Below are 20,146 nucleotides of genomic sequence, written 5' to 3'. Positions count from 1 at the left end.
TTTTATAAATTTTTGTTTTTGCACTACTTATCTTCATTTAACTACTTAATATACATGCTATACATATCTGTTCTGTAATTCTGTTTTTTTTCTATTTTATCGTGTATTGTATTATACTGCTGCCATAAAGTTAACAAATTTCACGAGGTATGCCGGTGATATTAAACCTGATTGTGATTCTGTATCTATCTGTTCCTTAAGTCACAAAAAGAAGTTCAAGTTACCTTTATGCTGCATATGCTTTTTCCAGTTTACAAGTAGGTGTTCTATGCGCTAAGGCAGCCAGAGCCAAGAAATAACTCCTGTATTTACTTTAGGAATGTTAAGGAAATGCTCAAGGTGTCATAGAGTACTTAACAACAAGTCCATGCACTGTGATCGTGACTCTGTTGACCTGAAATAGTCATTTATTCTTATAAAATCATGCATGTTTTCCATTGAGAGGATGGTTTGCTGTTATAATAAAATTCATGTTTTAAATTACTGTTGTTCAAGAGAATGCACTCTCAGCATCTTGGATTTCATTGTGCCTATTTGTGAGACCTGTGACATTTTCAGATGCTGCAGCACAACACAATCAGTGAGTGCAGTCATTTGTGAATTAACTGGAAGGTTAAGTGCAGAAGAAACTGCCTTCCACTTGAGTTCACAAATTTGATTTTCCTCAGCTTTCCCTTAATCTGCTTGTTTCTGGAGAAACTTGGTTGCAAGATGATGAGATAGGAGAAGATTTGGCCGTTATTGTTTGGGACAATCATTTGATAGGTGTGATGGTGGCTGGCAGTGGTTAGCATTCAAAGAAATGTCACATAAGTTACAAAAGAAAATTCCTTTTTGACACAAACCCCCAGTAGGCCTGAAGATTGGAAACATTTTAAGATACAATGAAGACCAAGTAATTGTCAGTAGACTAGCCAATAATATAAAAATGAACCAAGACGGCTTTTATAGATATGTGAAAAAGAAAAGATGACTGAGGGCAAGTATGGTCCACTTGCAGACAGATGCATTGTAATTTATAATTGGGGGAAAAGGAAATGGCAGAAATGTTAAATGGTTATTTTGCATCTTGGAAAAAAATTTAAAAACATGCCAGTCACATTGGACATTCATCAGTCGAAAGAGGAGGTGAAACTGGTGGGTTTAATGATGCCAAGATAATTCCCAAGAAGCCAATGATTTATGCCCTGGAATTTCTGAAGTAAGGGCTTTAGGCATCACCTTTGTCATAATACCATGAGACGTAGGAGCAGAATTAGGCTATTCAGCCCATCGAGTCTGCTCCACCATTTCATCATGGCTGATTTATTATCCTCTCAACCCTATTTTCCTGCCTTCTCCCCATAACTTTCGACACCCAGATGAATCAAGAACTTATCAACCTCCGCTTTAAACATACCCAGTGACTTGGCCTCCACTACTGTCCAGAAGCAGCATTCCGTCATAAGTGTCCTCGTTGTCTCGATGCTTTCCAGGTTCATAACACATGCTATGGGATCTGTTGTAGATCGGTTCTATCCATAAGCATATTGAGGAGTGTCCAGTGTGTTGGGAATGGAGTTTATGATATGTGCCATTATCAGCCGTTCAAAATACTTCATGATGTTTGGCCTCAGTGTGATCGAGCAGTAGTCATTTAGATTTGAAGCTGGACTTTGATACAGGGATGACAGTGACTGATTTGAAGCATGTGGGGACAGCAGCCTGGATGAGTGAAGATGAGTTTCCCATGTGAGGGGGTTTGGCCCACTGGGGCTGTGCTTTCTGAAGTTTAGAATAATGAGGAAATCTCACAAAACATACAAAATTCTCAAAGGCTGTGACAGACCAGATGAATGAAGGTTTGTGGAAATCGACATGGAACGTGACACTGGGGTAGATGATTAGCCATGATCTTTACTTTATTTCTTCAGCCAGTGGGAACAGCGAGAAGAGTTTAAAGGAAGATGGTTATTCCTTCAATGCTTTGATCAGGGCACGACTGCGCAAGCGCGTGGACGTCAGCCAGTAAGAACAGCGAGAAGAGTTTAAAAGAAGACGGTTATTTCTTCAGCGGTTTGATTGGGGCACAGCTGCACAAGCGCATGGACATTAGCCAGTGAGAACAGCAAGAAGAGTTTAAAAGGAGACAGCTTTACAGAGTGGGTGTCAGGGAAGTGGGCGACGGAGTAGAGGGAGATAGAGTGGGAAGGCTTTGGCTCAATGGGTCGAGGTGAGGTAGGTTGCCTGAATAGAATACAGACAGGAAGTATGTGTGTGAGGCTGGTTTTCTGTGCTTAGTGTCAGATATGGGAGGTCCGGGAGACTCCCAGCCTCCTGGACGGCCACATCTGCACCAGGTGCGTCGAGCTGCAGCTCCTTGGAGACCATGTTAGGGAACTGGAGATGCAGCTCGATGACCTTTGTCTAGTCAGGGAGAGTGAGGAGGTGATAGAGAGGAGCTATAGGCAGGTAGTCACACCAGGGCCTGGGGAGACAAATAAGTGGGTAACAGTCAGGAGAGGGAAAGACAGGAGTCAGATGCTAGAGAGCACCCCTGTGACTGTCCCCCTTAACAATAAGTACTCCTGCTTGAGTACTGTTGGGGGGGCAGCCTACCTGGGGGAAGCAACAGTGGCCGCGCCTCTGGCACAGAGTCTGGCCCTGTGGCTCAGAAGGGTAGGGAAAGGAAGAGGATGACAGGAGTGATAGGGGACTCTATAGTTAGGGGGTCAGACAGGCGATTCTGTGGACGCAGGAAAGAAGCACAGATGGTAGTTTGCCTCTCAGGTGCCAGGGTCCGGGATGTTTCTGATCACATCCAAGACAGCCAGGGGTCATGGTACATATTGGTACCAATGACATAGGCAAGAAAAGGGAGGAGGTCCTGAAGGCAGACTACAGGGAGTTAGGAAGGAAGTTGAGAAGCAGGACCACAAAGGTTGTCATCTCGGAATTACTGCCTGTGCCATGTGACAGTGAGTATAGGAATAGAGTGAGGTAGAGGATAAGTGCGTGGCTGAGGGATTGGAGCAAGGGGTAGGGATTCAGATTTCTGGATCACTGGGACCTCTTTTCGGGCATGAGTGACCTGTACAAAAAGGACGGGTTGCACTTGAATCCCAGGAGGACCAATATTCTGGCGGGGAGGTTTGCTAAGGCTACTGGGGAGAGTTTAAACTAGAATTGCTGGAGGGTGGGAACCAAATTGAAGAGACTGAAGAAGAGGCGATTGGCTCACAAATAGAGAAAGCTTGGAGACAGTGCAAGAGGGAGGATAGGCAGGTGATCGAGAAGGGACGCGCTCGGACTGATGGTTTGAGATATGTGTATTTTAATGCCAGGAGTATTATGAACAAAGCGGATGAGTTTAGGGCGTGGATCAGTACTTGGAGCTATGATGTTGTGGCCATTACAGAGACTTGGATGGCTCAGGGGCAAGAATGGTTACTTCGAGTGCCAGGCTTTAGATGTTTCAGAAAGGACAGGGAGGGAGGCAAAAGGGGTGGGGACATGGCACTGTTGATCAGAGATAGTGTCACGGCCATAGAAAAGGAGGAAGACATGGAGGGATTGTCTATGGAGTCTCTGTGGGTGGAAGTTAGGAACAGAAAAGGGTCAATAACTCTACTGGGTGTTCTTCATAGACCACCTAATAGTAACAGGAACATCAAGGAGCAGATAGGGAGAAAGATTCTGGAAAGCTGTAATAATACAGGGTTGTTGTGGTGGGAGATTTTAATTTCCCAAATATTGATTGGCATGTCTCTAGAGCAAGCAGTTTAGATTGGGTGGAGTTTGTTAGGTGTATCCAAGTGAGTCTTACTTCAGTGGTTGTTAAGTTGATGGAGAAGATCCTGAGAGGCAGGATTTATGAACATTTGGAGAGGCATAATATAATTAGGAATAGTCAGCATGGCTTTGTGAAAGGCAGATCGTGCCTTATGAGCTTGATTGAATTTTTTTGAGGATGTGACTAAAAACATTGATGATGGTAGAGCAGTAGATGTAGTGTATATGGATTTCAGCAAGACATTTGATAAGGTACCCCATAAGGCTTATTGAGAAAGCAAGGAGACATAGAATCCAAGGGAACATTGTTTTGTGGATTCAGAACTGGGTTGCCCACAGAAGAGTGGTCATAGACGTCATATTCTGCATGGAGGCCGATGACCAGTGGTGTACCTCAGGGATCTGTTCTGGGACCCCTACTATTTGTGAATTTTATAAATGACTTGGTTGAGGAAGTGGAGGGATGAGTCAGTAAATTTGCTGATGACACAAAGGTTGGAGGTGTTGTGGATTGTGTGGAGGGCTGTCAGAAGTAACAACAGGACATTGATAGGATGCAAAAATGGGCTGAGAAGTGGCAGCTGGAGTTCAATCCAGATAACTGTGAGGTGGTTCATTTTGGTAGGTCAAATAGTATTAATGGTAAGAATCTTGGCAGAGTGGAGGATCAGAGGGATCTTGGGTTCTGAGTCCATATAACACGCAAGGCTGCTGCGTATATTGACTCTGTTGTTAAGAAGGCATACAGTGCATTGGCCTTCACCAATCGTGGGATTGAGTTTAGGAGCTGAGAGGTAATATTGCAGCTATGTAAGACCCTGGTCAGACCCCACTTGGAGTACTGTGCTCAGTTCTGGTCGCCTCACTACAGGAAGGATGTGGAAACCATTGAAAGGGTGCAGAGGAGATTTACAAAGATGTTTCCTGGACTGGGGAATAGGCCTTATGAGAATAGGTTATGTGAACTCGACCTTTTTTCCTTGGAGTGACGGAGAATGAGAGGTGACCTGATAGAGGTGCATAAGATGATGAGAGGCATTGATTGTGTGGATAGTCAGAGGCTTTTTCCCAGGGCTGAAATGGCTAGCATGAGAGAGCACCATTTTACGATGCTTGGAAGTAGGTGCAGGGGAGATATCAGGGGTAAGTTTTTTATACAGAGAGTGGTGAGTGCGTGGAATGGGCTGCCGGCAACGGTGGTGGAGGCGGATAAGACAGGGTTTTTAAAGAGACTCCTGTATAGGTATATTGAGCTCAGAATAATAGAGGGCTATGGGTAATCCTAGGTAATTCTCAGGTAAGGACATGTTCGGCACAGCTTAGTGGGCTGAAGGGCCTGTATTATGCTGTAGGTTTTCTATGTTTCTATGTTTACGCATGGCAAAACAGGCCTGAATGCAGGATGGTTGACTCCATCTCCTATTCCTGTTCTTGTTTCCACTGTGTGCTTGCCTAAATTAATCTGGTTAAAATTATGGATTTCTTGCTTGTAAACATTAGTTGGGAAAAGAGACATAATTTAGTTGGTTTTCTGGGATCTTGTTCTTGCAATTTTTCTTCACGCTGTGATTATTGGGTCAACGTTTCATGGCAGAAAGTATATTCTGCCATGGATAATTTGATACATTTTGACTCGTAGAGCAAAAATAATTTTTTTAAATGTTAATTGTCATCAGAAATTCTTTTAGTTTTATCATAATCAATAAAATAGAAGTAGCAGCATCCAATAAATTTCATTTGATTTCTCCTTCAGCCATTCACTATGACCCCTCCCCTGTCCCAATCTTTCCTGATTCAGGACTAAATCTCACTTCCTCATCTTCCAAAATCAGCAGAACCTCCTTAAGTTTCTCATCCATCAGCAACACAGTCCAAAGCACCATTTTGTTCCCTTAAGCTGCAAACTTCCTTTGTGGGAGATCTCTAAGCACGTATAAATGAAATAATCCTCTTTGCCTGAAGTGTTGCAATATGATTGTCACCACAATGTGAATTATCATTGTCAAATATCATATTTGTAATTTTCACTCAGAAAGAACCCTTTAAGCTATGTAGCTCAATTTCAAACCTCCAATGTGATGAATTTCTTGGCCGCCATTATAGACCAGTTATCGACACCAACTAGGTCCACATCAAATAAAGAAAATACACATTATTTTTCAGAACCTCATGGAGGAACATTTATCTATTTATGTTCACGTTTGACTAAATTCAGTTTAATGCCTGCATTTTATTTCTAGTGTTCCAAACTGAAATGTGCTTTCCTCATTACTACTTTCTTCAAAGGCCAACAGAAAATTGCTCAAATAGTTTCTAGGAGATCAATATCAAACCTAACAATAAGATTGGATAGTAACAGGCACCTGCCTCAGGGACATTAGCTTCCATAAATATTGCTGCAGCTTGGCTTACACTAATATAGCTGATTCCAATGTAGTCTATATTCATGGCCAACTGAAATTAAATTGCTTAATTTGCAATCAATTCAAATACGAAAATGAAAATGTATCACTACCGGCTGTTTCAAAGTCTACTCTCTACTTATTATACAGAAACAGGAAAAGTGAGAACAGTTTAATCAGATGCACAGTATCTGTCCCATGTATTATGACAATAGACATTTGAACATATAATATTTGAACCTTCTTGTAATTAAATCCTTGTTCATATTCCATTGTGTGAGTCATCACCATGAAATCACAGCGGAAATTGTAGTGAGATACTGTATCTAAATTTGCTTCAGTCATTTGTGGGGGCTCCAATAAAAATATTGGCAGTACTTCACCAGAATTTGGACTTCATTATGTAGGATGGGTAGAGCTATATCGATCTAGCTTGATTGAAAATGTTCAATACAACAAATAGTGTGATTTACCTACAAACGTGACATTTTCTAGCCTTAAGAACAATTCATTTTTTGAATATGCCAGGAAGAAATAGTTATTTTATAGCTTCTGCTGTAGGGAAAGGCTAAGTATTCAAATAAGTTACAGTGTCTACTGACAATTAAAATTTTTGTGAACTTGTTAATGTAAATTTTGAGTGAATGCCCTGCGCCATTTAATGTTAGTGTCCAGGGCTTCACAACTCAAGTATGGGACTGTTGCAAGTCAGATAAATGACCCACTGTATTATCTCAGCAATGTGACTTGATCACAGTCACTGAACTCCCATACCTATTTATTGCCTTTGATAAAGTCCCACAGAGGAGATTAGCGGGCAAAATTAGGGCACGTGGTATTGGGGGCAGAGTACTGACATGGATTGAAAATTGGCTGGCTGACAGAAAACAAAGAGTAGCGATTAATGGGTCCCTTTCGGAATGGCAGGTGGTGACCAGTGGGGTACCACAGGGTTCAGTGTTGGGACCGCAGCTGTATACAATATATATTAATGATTTCGATGAGGGAATTAAAAGTAAAATTAGCAAATTTGCCGATGATACAAAGCTGGGTGGCAGTATGAAATGTGAGGAGGATGTTATGAGAATGCAGGGTGACTTAGACAGGCTGGGTGAGTGGGCAGATGCATGGCAGATGCAGTTTAATGTGGATAAATGTGAGGTTATCCACTTTTATGGTAAGAACAGGAAGGCAGATTATTATCTAAATGGAGTCAAGTTAGGAAAAGGGGAAGTACAACGAGATCTAGATGTTCTTGTACATCTGTCACTGAAAGCAAGCATACAAGTACAGTAGGCAGTGAAGAAAGCTAATGGCATGCTGGCCTTCATAACAAGGGGAATTGAGTATAAGAGCAAAGAGGTCCTTCTGCAGCTGTACACGGCCCTGGTGAGACCACACCTGGAGTACCGTGTGCAGTTTTGGTCTCCAAATTTGAGGAAGGACATTCTTGCTATTGAGGGAGTGCAGCGCAGGTTCACTGGGTTAATTCCCGGGATGGCGGGACTGTCATATGCCGAACGATTGGAGCGACTGGACTTGTATACTCTGGAATTTAGAAGGCTGAGAGTGGATCTTATTGAAACATATAAGATTATTAAGGGATTGGACATGCTGGAGGTAGGAAGCATGTTCCCGCTGATGGGTGAGTCCAGAACCAGAGGCCTCAGTTTAAGAATAAGGGGTAGGCCATTTAGAATGAGTTGAGGAAAAACTCTTTCACCCAGAGAGTGGTGGATATATGGAATGCTGTGCCCCAGAAGGCTGTGGAGGCCAAGTCTCTGGATGTTTTCAAGAAAGAGATGGATAGAGCTCTTAAAGATAGCGGAATCAAAGGTTATGGGGATAAATCAAGTCTGCTCTGCCATTGCATCATGGCTGCTCCTGGATCCCACTCAACTCCATACTCCCCCCTTCTCACCATATCCTTTGGTACCCTGACTGATCAGGAAGCCATCAACTTCCACGTTAAATATACCCATGGACTTGGCCTCCACCACAGTCTGTGGCAGAGCATTCCACAGATTCACTACTCTCTGGCTAAAAAAATTCCTCCTTGCCTCCTTTCTAAAATGTCACCCCTGAATTTTGAGGCTGTGCACTCTAGTTCTTGATACCCCCATCATAGGGAACATCCTCTCCACATCCACCCTATCTAGTCATTTCAACATTTCGAAGGTTTCAATGAGATCACCTGCATTCTTCTAGATTCCAGTGAAAGCTGCCAAATGCTCCCCATATGTTAACCCCTTCATTCCTGGAATCATCCTTGTGAACCTTCTCTGGACTCTCTCCAATGACAGCACATCCTTTCTGAGATATGAGGCCCAAAACTGTTGACAGTGCTCCAAGGGCGGCCTGACTAGCATCTTATAAAGCCTCGGCATTATCTCCTTGCTTTTATATTCTATTCTTCTTGGAATAAATGCCAACATTGCATTTACCTTCTTTACCACAAACTCAACCTGTGAATTAACCTTCAGGAGTCTTGCACAAGGTCTCATAAGTCCCTTTACACCTCTGATGTTTGAACCTTCTCCCCATTTGGATAATAGTCTGCACTATTGTTCCTTTTATCAAAATTCATTATCATATATTTCCCAACTCTGTATTCCAACTGCCAGTTTTTTGTCCATTCTTCCAATTTGTCTAAGTCCTGCTGCAATCCCATTGCTTCCCCGGCGCTAACTACCCCTCCACCTATCTTCGTATCATCCGCAAACTTTGCCACAAAGCCATTAATTCCATTATCCAGATCATTGACAAACAATGTGAAAAGTAGCAGTCCCAATACTGACCCCTGATGAACAGCAATGGAATGGTGCAAGATCATGAGGGGAGTTAAGAATACAGGTTTTCTGGGAAAGTTGCTGCAGTAGAACAGAAACAGTTCTGGGGAATTTTTGAGAAGTGTACAGTTTAACGTTATTGCAATTCATCTGTAGTATGATTGTTTAGATTGTTTAATGCCATTTGCTATACACAAGTGTAAAGGAGAACAAAGTAATTGTTAATCCAGATATGATGCAGTGCAAAAAAATTAAAAAGAAAAATTTTTTAAACCTGCAATACATATGAAAGATAGCTTACATACATAGGTTGATTGCATGTGCATAAAGTTATGCTAGGATGTATCTAAGGTGACTGGCTGGAAATAATAAAGTAGTGGTGGTTGGGGGTGTGGAGGGATGGGTTAGTGCATGGAGGTATGGGTTAGTGCATGGAGGTGTTGATCAGCCGGTCATTCTGGCGTGGATGTGATGTAGCCTCCTCACTGATGCTCATGGACTGTTCATCCAACGAGCAGTGTGGGGGAGTCCATCTTGATGTAACAACTTAACGTCCTGTTTCTCTCATGTGCCATTTGTCAATTTCTGAAATGATTGCACTACACAAAATATATGTTTAACCAAGGGGAAAATAGATGAATTCATATAGGTTAACAAATTTCACGACATAAGCTGGGGATATTAAACCTGATTCTGATGATACTGTGAAAATTTATGTAATATTCAAGGAGTCAGGTGTATGTTTGGCCATAACACACAAGACTATGGCATTGTGTAATATTTCCTTTTAATTTTCAAAGAGGATCCTTAAAGATAGTGTGATCTCTCTGTGTAACTATTGCAAGTATGAAAACAGAAGGTATCTTTGCCCTGTAGTAATTATTTTAATATACATTATATAATCTACATCAGAGGCATATTGTTTGATCCAAATGCTCTCCACGCAGATATGATTCAAAGAAGCCATCTCTCACCTCTATGTAACTTCATGTAACATTAAATTTCATTTTATTCCTTCTTTTCACTTTAACTTATCGAATTTTCCATTAAATGAATCTTTGCAATTTGTAATTTACGTCTTGTGTTATAAGTCATGAATTTCTATGTGATTCACAATTGTGGGCACAAAAGGCTTTCGGTGTCCAGTATTTTAATCCTCACTATGGAAAGCACATCCACATTCATTATTGATGTATTGGTTTTGAATAATCTGAGACTGCTATCATATAATGCCATTTAAATAGTGTTCCCTTTTAGGTGCAACCTTTTAAAATTTGATTTATTCTGTGTTTCAGAATTGTTTCTACAAAACCATTATGTTTTTCTGTGGCACATTCAGAGCCCATCATAAAACTCACAAACTATAAAGTAATTCATTCAAATCATTTAACAGGACCATAAAATATCTTAGTTTCAACCTTCTCCACATCATGCTCCACATTGCAAACTGCTAAAGTAGTTCAATCATTCTACTTTGGTTATTCACTTGTTTCCAGTAAAGGGTAGATCATTGTGAAGAATTCTCCACTATGATTTAAATAATGGTGACAGCACTTTACTCAGAACAGAAGTGTTCCATTAGTTTGAGGACAAGCTGACTTGCAACAAAAAGGGACTGCAGGGCCTAGTTTGCATTATAAATGCTTTCTAATGTAACTGACTAACAGGCAGCGTGTTAAACTTCATACTGAAACATTACATGCTATATTAATGCAGACATCCTACCTCTCCCGGAAGTTCCGGAAGTCTCCCGCATATTAATAGTGGCTCCCTGATGCCCACAAATTATATACAATGTCCCGGAAATTGATTTTTTTGAGAGCGAACGTGAGAGAGCGCACGAGAAAGAGCGAGAGAGCGAGCGCAAGAGCAAGAAAGCAAGCACGAGACAGCGAGCGCAAGTGAGAGAGCGAGAGGGTGAAAGCAAGAAAGCAAGCGCGAGAGTGAGAGCAAGAGCGAGAAAGCGAGAAAGCAAGCGTGCGCGAGAGAGCGAGAGCGAGAGCGAGAAAGCAAGTGCAAGAGTGACCACGAGCGAGAGAGTGCGCACGCGCAAGAGGGAGAGCAAGAGCAAGAGCGAGAGTGTTCCAAAAAAAGAAAATATAAGACGTACGTCACCCCAGACTACACCAAAGTGTACCCCTGCCTAATAGGGGTCAAAAATAATGACAGTGTTGCTCGCTGCGCTGTTTGCAACAGTGACTTTTCTATTGCCCATGGTGGGTTAAAACTGTAAAAGACATGTTGAGGTGAGTTTAATAGGTTGTCATTCGTTCATTAGCATAGCTAATGTTATTTAAACTAGCTGACCAGCTGCTAAGGAACTACTCTATTGCAGACATGCCACCTCTCCCAGTAGTCTCCCGCAAATTGATGGTGCTACCTCCCTGAAATGAGTTTTTGCAGGGTGAGATGTCTGTTAATGACACAAATGTCCTGCACTCCTTCACTCTCTCCTAACAATATAATTGCATGTTCAAATGTGATGCAGAATATTGGTGCTCCAGAATTAGTATGGATAGGTACTTGACGATGAGCCAACCGGTGCATCCACACCAGACTTCCTTACATGCTTACCATCCATCCTGGGTTGAGTGTTGAACTAGCAACTCAGCCTCGTTAAAAAAAAAAGCAAAAAAAAGCTAAAGAAACAGCAATGTTGCTGCCCAATGCACCACAAGACATGGAAAGGAACAGCATGTACTTCACAATGTAGAGGAAAATATATGGTAATTTTCCTGTGAGAAAGGAATATGAAGCAAATTAAATACATTTTCTAGAGGAAATGTGAATATTGCATTTAAAACAAAAAGTCATTTGAAAAATGTTCCTGGTTAATCCCACTGTTATGGGCATTCTGTGTCTGATGTTGACAGAGTGGATGTATTCAGGTCCCTAAAGATTTTGGAATTGGCAGGTGCAAGTGATGAGTTGTAAAGGTGATGTATATGCTGAACTTGTTGCTGATAGATCAAATTTCAGGAAGAAATTAATTACTTAGCTATGAAATTGGATAATCTTATGTGCAGAACTTCTTGCTTTAGCTGAAATGAAACATAGCATGCAGGAAATATTCAGTAGTCAGATGGCATCGAAAGAAAGAGAAGCAAGTTTGATCTTGAAGTCCAAGACTCTTTCTTTCTAGGGATGCCTCCTTTGTGAATATGCCTCATATATATAGACTTGGCAGGTGTTTTCTGGCAAGTTCAAAGTTCTCTTATTTTGAGTGTGAACAAGATCAACTTTTGGCTAAAGAATTCTGGGACGAAAGAGCATTCATCACGTACTTTCAACAGGCACTGAAAAGAGTTTCCCTGAGCAAACAGAAAATAGGTATCATGTTATTGTTCCACAGAGTCTTATAAACAGACATTATGTGTAAATATTAAAGTCTGCTGCACTGCCTTTTTGTATTTGCAGAAAGTACTTTTCAGCTCACTGATTGAATGAAGGAATATGTCGTCTCTCATGCCTACAGGATTGTTAATAAACCTACTGTTTTGAGTTTGTGCTTATCTGCAACACGGAACAGTCTGTAGACCTGGAAATTTGAGGTCATTATTCTTTTCACATCTCCATTGGGGGTTTCCTCAGCACCACTGTCACTCTGGCAGCCATCCCAGTTTTAACAGAAATGTAGCTGCCATAGTGCTCACTGGTGCAAAATGATTCCTTACTGCACTTCCAGCTGAGTCCTGATGGACTCAAGTAAACCTCAGGTTCACTTTGCGCACAGTGTGAATTGAAAAATATCTGTTAGGCTTTTCATACCAGCATTTCTATCAGCTTCTGGCAAAAGAGACTGAACAATGAAAAGGTAAACATACGGCAGCAATGAAAGTTGAAGACTGGCTGCTTCTCAATTCATATTTCACCAGAAAATTGCACTTAGTATCATTCATTGGAACTCACTGTACATCGCGTTCAGCTTGAGGTGAGCAATTGCATTTGATGCATAGAAAACATGGAGATCTGTTCTTTCATGATCATATTGTTTCATTTCATGTCTTTATCCTATTTTAGCTGAGTATTTTGCACAAAGACATTAGTAAAATAAGTTTAGTAAATCATCTCAAACATCTAAATTGCTCTCACCAGTTGCTGCAGGAATCTCAATTTATTCTTCACTTTAAAGGATTTCCAAACTTATTGTCAATAAACTTGGGTCAGAGTCACCTGTGTGTAAAACAACCTTTCGAATGCCGTGGAATTCTGTAAGATTCTAAGGTACAGCCCCAAAGTCATACAATGCTCCATAGACCTTTCTACATGTCTCAATTATGTCAAGTGTAATTACTTCCTACTGGCTTAAACCTAATTAACGGACCTAATATGGGTTAAGTTTGTGTGATGATAAATTCCCATGATATTTGAATTTGTGACAATTACTTGCTCATTCTGATAATCCTCCATTGAAGGTGTTAGTTCATAATTGGACACAAAGCAGTATTTGTGAAATGGCTATGCTAATGAAGATTGCTAATGTGTGTGAAAATCAATGGTTTCACAGGGCCAGCGAGAGGGAAGCTGCAGTGGAAGCAGCCCTCAGATTGCTGCAACAGTACTATCTGGATTTGGACAAATTCCGGGCCTGGCTTACAGAAGCAGAGACTACTGCCAATGTCCTGCAGGATGCCACCTATAAAGAGAGGCTATTGGACAACACCCAGCTGGTCCAGGAGCTGACAAAACAGTGGCAGGTACATGTAGTTATAGTATTTTTTTCCCCCAGTGCAATAGTGTAATAATCACTTTGTTTGTACGCAGCTGTTAAGCAGCCCCATAATTTGTATAGTTTGAATGAGGTTTGGTCATTATAATCCACAGAGCTCTGATGAATTGTCTTTACTTAATAAACAAGAAGGAAATGCATGGCAAATGCGGTTTTTCATTACACTTGATTTTAAGTCTTGGTACGTAGTGGAAATCTTCTTTTGGCCAACAAAAGCATTTTAGCTCTGTCCTTTAGGTGAATTAAACAATTTTTTTTCATGAAATCTTTGCTGAAAAAGGTTTGATATTATGTAGCATTTTCCCTTATTCTACTGATGGTATGATCTGCTTGTGTGAAATAGGTCACGCATTACAGAACAAGTTGCTGATTTCTTGATTGTGAACTCCCAGAAACACTTTGTTTAGGGAGATGCTGATTAATTGGATTTTAAATTAATGGTGTTACTTACCTGCATACAAATATTCAGTGAAGTCAGGCCTAGTTGCAGATATCTGCTCAGTTAATTATAGCCGTTCCTCTTTGCGCGCAGTTTTGTGAGGAGGGGATCTGCAACAGAGAAACTGCTTCATGCTGATAGCCGCTCCATAACAAATGAATGTTTCGAACTGTGTCCCACGTGTTCAAACATATTCATCCTCAGTCAGATGCAATTTCATTCCTGTTCTGATGGGTTGAGTTGAAATTTCCAAGCAAATCCTAAATTGCAAAGACTTTTTGTTGTCTTCTGAGACTCACTCATCAAATCAGGAGCAGATTCTTGAGAAAATCAAGCCCTTACTAGATTTGTTGCACATATTGCAAGACAGGAATGCCACTCTCCTCAAATTAATAGTCTTGCTGTAACCACAAATAACTTGTTCTCTTTTGCTGACAAGCATCTCATCTCCAATTAATGCTTAAATAGTAAATTGAGAAATTTAGCTGATGGCCCACAGCATCAGTAAGGTTCAGGAGCTGTAGAAGAAATAATCAAGAAATATTGATTAGCTATTATCAGACTCAAATTTTAAAAGAAGCAAACTGGGAAAAGTGTGAAGTAATGCAAGCTTTAAACCCTGACAAGAATACCGAAACAGTGTAGGAACTCATGGTCTAAGTAACTGGTGCGAGTCCAGAAGACTTCTGACGACAGTATGTGTGATGATTTTAAAGATTTGAAAGAAAAATTTTCTCTGCCCTGTGAAGGGTGTGAAAGAGATGCTGTGATTCAACAATTGCAGTTCTGGAGGGCTGAAGGTGCGTAAACTGAGAGTGCATAGTTAGATGGATATGAATGAACTGGGAGGGGAATTACCAAAAAAGACTAGTCAAGACTAGGAATTAATATATCAGCTTGCGGGATATTCAAGGGAAATAGTAAAACCCAAACATGCTGATAGAGGGAGTTTTATTTAGGTTCTTAGCACTGGAAATAGTTACATTCAGACATGTCTCATTAGCGGGGCAGAAGCATGGTCGCATTGTTTATTCCAGGGACCAGCTGATTGCGCTTACGCCAGCCAGTTTAGCGAACAGAGCGGCGGACACTCCTGCTGAAATCTGGAGGAAAACACACAGAGGATGCAGAGGGGGATCACAAAGTCGAGGAAAGAGGACTGGGTCGAGACAACAGAGACTTATGGAGAAGAGGAGTTCGGTGGGTAATAAAACGGACGAGTTGACGGTGCTAGCCAGACATCAGAGAACATTTCAGGAGTGCAGTGTTATGTGTTTCACTGGAACAGGGCTGCACGAGAACATACCCGACCAAAACTTTTCCATGGACGGCTTCCAGACCGTTCGGGCTGACCGGAAGTGCACTGAGAGTGGTAAGCGTAAAGGAGTTTCGTGCTTACTGTTCTGGTTAACAACAGATGGTGCAATCCGGGTCATATTACGATTGAGGAACGTGTTTGTAGACCGGATATTGAACTTTTTACTGTTGGACTTCGGCCATATTCCACCGAGATACAACACTGGGCGTCGTTCCTGCCTGTGGCCATCGAACTTGCAGCTCCTCCCGTGGAGGGTCAGACACCCTGAGCCAATAGACTGGTCCTGGACTTATTTTCCATCTGGCATAGTTTGCATTTTGTTGTTTAATTGTTTGTGGTTTTTGTATTGCTATATTTATGCTCTATTCTTGGTTGGTGGGGCTGTAATGAAACCCATTTCCCTCGGGATCAATAAAGTATATCTATCTATCTATCTAAATAGCAAAGAGCAACCTTTGTGATTGAGGATAACATCACTTCATTGATGCAAGAAGATCATGGCATGCTGGCCGTTCATTGAAGTCATTAAAAAAGCAGAATAGAATTAACAAAATCAAAATAATAGTAAAGAGGCAAGAAATGGCAATGATGTCCTACACAGGCAATCGGTGCCCACTCTTACTGAAGAATGATAATCCTGCAATACTGGATGGATGACACTGCAGAGTTTTCAAGGAAATATGAAAGAATATTGTGTACAACAGTTTCCCAAAATTTTCTCAATTCAGGAGCCATTTCTATAAATTAGAAAATTGTACATGTCGGTCTCCTGCATATGAAAAAGGCGAAAGGAAAACTGGGAAATTGTAAACCGTTGGAAAATTGACAAAAATATAATTAAATAGTAACTGGACACCTTGAATTTTTTTTTAGTCGGTCAGAAAAAAAACTCTGGTGAATTGTAAGGAGGAAATCAAATTTGATGATGCACAGAATGTTTGGAGAGGCGACAGAAGTACTAAGGTACAAGTGACCTGTTCTACAGGAGTGTTGGGTTCCTAGAAAACAGTCCATATAGTGATTATGCTATGTCATCTCTACATGCATCTTGGTTAGACTGTTTAAAAACGCAGACATGAGGAAATCTGTAGATGCTGGAAATTCAAGCAACACACACAAAAAATGCTGGTGAACGCAGCAGGCCAGGCAGCATCTCTAGGAAGAGGTACAGTCGACGTTCCAGGCCGAGACCCTTCATCAGGATTAACTGAAAGAAGAGATAGTAAGAGATTTGAAAATGGGAGGAGGAGGGGGAGATCCAAAATGATAGGAGAAGACAGGAGGAGAGAGCTGAAGAAGGGAGAGGATCATGGGATGGGAAGCCTGGGAAGAAAGAGGAGGGGAGCCCGGAGGGTAGAGAGCAGGCAAGGAGTTATAGTGAGAGGGACAGAGGGAGAAAAAAGAGAGAGAGAGAAAAAAGGGGGAGAAAATAAAATATATAAAAATTATATTAAATAAATAAGAGATGGGGTGTGAAGGGGAGGAGGGGCATTAGCGGAAGTTAGAGAAGTCAATATTCATGCCATCAGGTTGGAGGCTACCCGGACGGAATATAAGGTGTTGTTCCTCCAACCTGAGTGTGGCTTCATCTTGACAGTAGAGAAGGCTGTGGATAGACATATCAGACTGTTGTTTGTTTATTTACTTTTCTCCCCCCACTTAAATTTTGGAAGAATGAATTTTTATTCCATATCCCAGATTTTTGGTAGTGATTTATGGATTTCTGAAGAATGAATTTCCATTTACTAAATTGCCATAACTCAGAAGTCGCCATTATTGAGGATACTGAAATGGGCTTTCAGAACGCGTTTCGGCAAAACGTCGCATTATAGACTGTGCATAAATTGGAGTTTACGGAATTGAATACAATTTACTGATCAATCTAAATAACTTGCTGAGTGGCAGGAGATGGAGAGAGATAATGGGTAAGTACTCCGTGTTGGAAGATGTGACTGGGGGTCTCAGAAGGCTATAACTCATTACCCTGCTTTTAAGGTAATTAGAGGATGGGATTAAAAAACAAAGATTAGTAATGAGACAGTGGTTAATCACACTGTTAACGGTCTTGGATCAAAGTTTTAGGTTACAACAGGACTAATGATTTGAGCACAACAGTGGGGGAAAAAACATTTTAAGTGTGAGATAATCTACTTTAGAGTTATGAAGGATAAAATGATGCCCTCTCTAAACTGTGAGAAGAGCAGTGAAGGACCACAGGCACTATAGGGACCAGATATATTGATCACTGCAATGACATGGACGATTACTGAAAGCTTGATGGAACACTGATTTTATTTTACATGATGACTGATGTACAACAGGGTAAAAGTTGCTTTACAACAGTAGAAAGCCCTGGTCAGACTCTACCTGGATACTGTGAGCAGGTCTGAAGGAGGCCGCGGAGGTATTTCGGCACAGATTTATCAAGATGAAACTGAAACTTAAAGAGCTAAATTATGAGGAGAGATTACAGAAGCTGGCAATTCGTAGCAATTTGATTCAAGCTTTCGTGACTTAAGGGCACTACATTGGGCAGAGAGAGTAGAACAATTTTTATTAGGTCTTTCATTTTTTTCCAGATCTTCCAGGTTTGCCTCCAGAGTATTTTTTTTCACCCATGGCACTTATAGATCAGAGGATGGAGTAGTTGGTGTAAAGGTGGATGCAATGCGCAGAGAAACTGTGAGAAAGAATAGGCAGTGGATCGGACTTACATAAGTGCAGTCAGACAGATTAAAATGTGTTTGCTTTAATGCTGGGTGAATCAGAAACAATGGTGATGAGCTTAGCGCATGGATCAGTAGATGGAACTATGCTGTTGTGGCCAGAAACAGGAACAGGAAGGGAGCAGACACCCTTTGAAAGTATTCTATAGACACCCCACCACCACCACAATAACAACAGAGATACTGACGAACAGATTGGGAGGCAGGTTTTGGAAAGGAACAAACATAAAAGAGTTGCTGTCAAGGTGACTTCAACTTCCCTAATATTCATTGGCACCTCCTTAGTTTAAAAGGTGGAAATCAAGTGGAATTTGTTAGAAGTGTCTGGGAAGGATTCAGACTCAATACATGGATAAGCCAACGAGAGGAGAGGCCATACTGGGCAATGAACCTGGTCAGGTGACAGACCACTGAGTAGGTGAGCATTTCAGGGACAGTGACCATTGACCTTTACCATAGCCTTGGACAAAGATAGGAGCAGATGGTATGGAGAAGTATTTAATTGTAAGAGGGTGAATTACAATGCCATTGGGTGGGAAATTGTGAGTGTAAATTTGTAACAGATATACTCAGGGAAATACACAATGGAAATGTGGAAGCTGCTCAGGAAACACTTGCATGGGTTTCTGGAGAGGTTAGTTCTAATGAAGCAGGGAAAGAATAGGAAGGTGAAGGAACCACGGTTGACAAGGTAGGTGGAGCATCTAGGAAAGAGGGGTAAAAAGGAAACACACTTTAGGATGCAGTGATCAGCATTGGTTCTGGAAGGTTACAACATGGCCAGGAAGGAACGTAAGAAGGGACTTAGGAGAGCTAGAAGAACAAATTGGAAGGCCTTGTCAAATAATATTAAAGGAAAACCCCAAGGCATTCTACATGTATGTGAAGATAAGGAAGATGACTAGAGTTAAGAGAAAGACTTCAGGGATAAAAAAGGAAACATATCCTGGAGGCAGAGGAGGTAGGGTAGGTCCTTAATGAATACTTTGCTTCTGTATTCACCATTGATTGGGACCTTGACAAACCTGAGGCCATCGTAGAATGGGTTGATATGCTGGAACATGTTGACATTAAGAAAGAGAATGTGCTAGAACTTTTGAAAAGCATGGGGGTAGGTAACTCAGAACCAGATGGTGTGTATCCCAGCTTACCCCTTGAAGAGAGAGAAGAGATTGCTGTGCCTTTGGCGATGAACTTTGCTTCCCCATTGGCCAGAGGAGTAGTGCCAGAAAATTGGAGGGTGGTAAATGTTATTCCTTTGTTCAAGAAAGGTAAGACGGGTAACCCTAGAAATTACAGACCCGTGAGTCTAACATAAATGGTGGGCAAACTATAGCAAAGGATTCTTAAGTTCAAGTTCAAATTCAATTGTGATTCAACCATATATATGTATAGAGCTAAAAGAAACATTGTTCCTCCAGGCCAAGGTGCAAAACACAGCGCTTACAGTCACACACAACACGTATACTTACAATAGCACATACAGTCACAAAATATTATTAGCACAAGTCCCTGAGTGGCCTGGCCTGAAAACTGGTAGGTCATGGCATGTTATCCTGGAGCCATGTTTCTGTGAGAACGAGCACATTGCAGGTCCTCATCTCACACGAGATCAGCCACAGACAAAGGCAATCCAACTTGTCTTCCAGGGAGTGAACACTGGGGAGAGCTGGCCTGCAGGGGCCAGCCTCCAACCCAGCATGGATTCCAGTGCGCCCACTGTGACTCTGTTCTCTCCCGCACCATCTCCCCTGAATGGCTGTAACAGGTGACGCTGCGGCACGAGGGCCTGCTCTGTTCAACAGCCGAGGCATCGCAGCTCCTCCACCGTCAGTCTCACCAATGAACCAGACTTGCAGTATTTCGTAACACAAATGTCCAACTGGGTCTTGCGATCACATTAAAAACATTTGCGCCATTTGTCGGGCCTCGAGAGTCTGCTGCGACCAGGCATGCTGCCATCTTACTAGAA

At 41.5% G+C, this 20,146-nt stretch overlaps 1 protein-coding gene across 12 annotated transcripts in view; it reads left to right on the top strand.

Annotated features, from left to right (window-relative positions):
• Positions 1-20,146, top strand: part of dmd (dystrophin) — a 1,961,093-nt gene that overhangs the window by 1,643,159 nt on the left and 297,788 nt on the right. For all 12 annotated transcript variants that reach the window (XM_072260552.1, XM_072260560.1, XM_072260554.1 and 9 more), the window contains one exon: positions 13,470-13,659. In XM_072260552.1, the coding sequence (XP_072116653.1) occupies positions 13,470-13,659 (190 nt within the window). The remainder of the gene's footprint in view (positions 1-13,469; positions 13,660-20,146) is intronic.

The sequence above is a fragment of the Mobula birostris genome, chromosome 6 (assembly GCF_030028105.1).
Source record: "Mobula birostris isolate sMobBir1 chromosome 6, sMobBir1.hap1, whole genome shotgun sequence".
Classification (NCBI taxonomy): Eukaryota; Metazoa; Chordata; class Chondrichthyes; order Myliobatiformes; family Myliobatidae; genus Mobula; species Mobula birostris.
The sequence above is the reverse complement of the archived record's forward strand: the minus strand, read 5'-3'. Positions and strand labels throughout refer to the sequence as shown.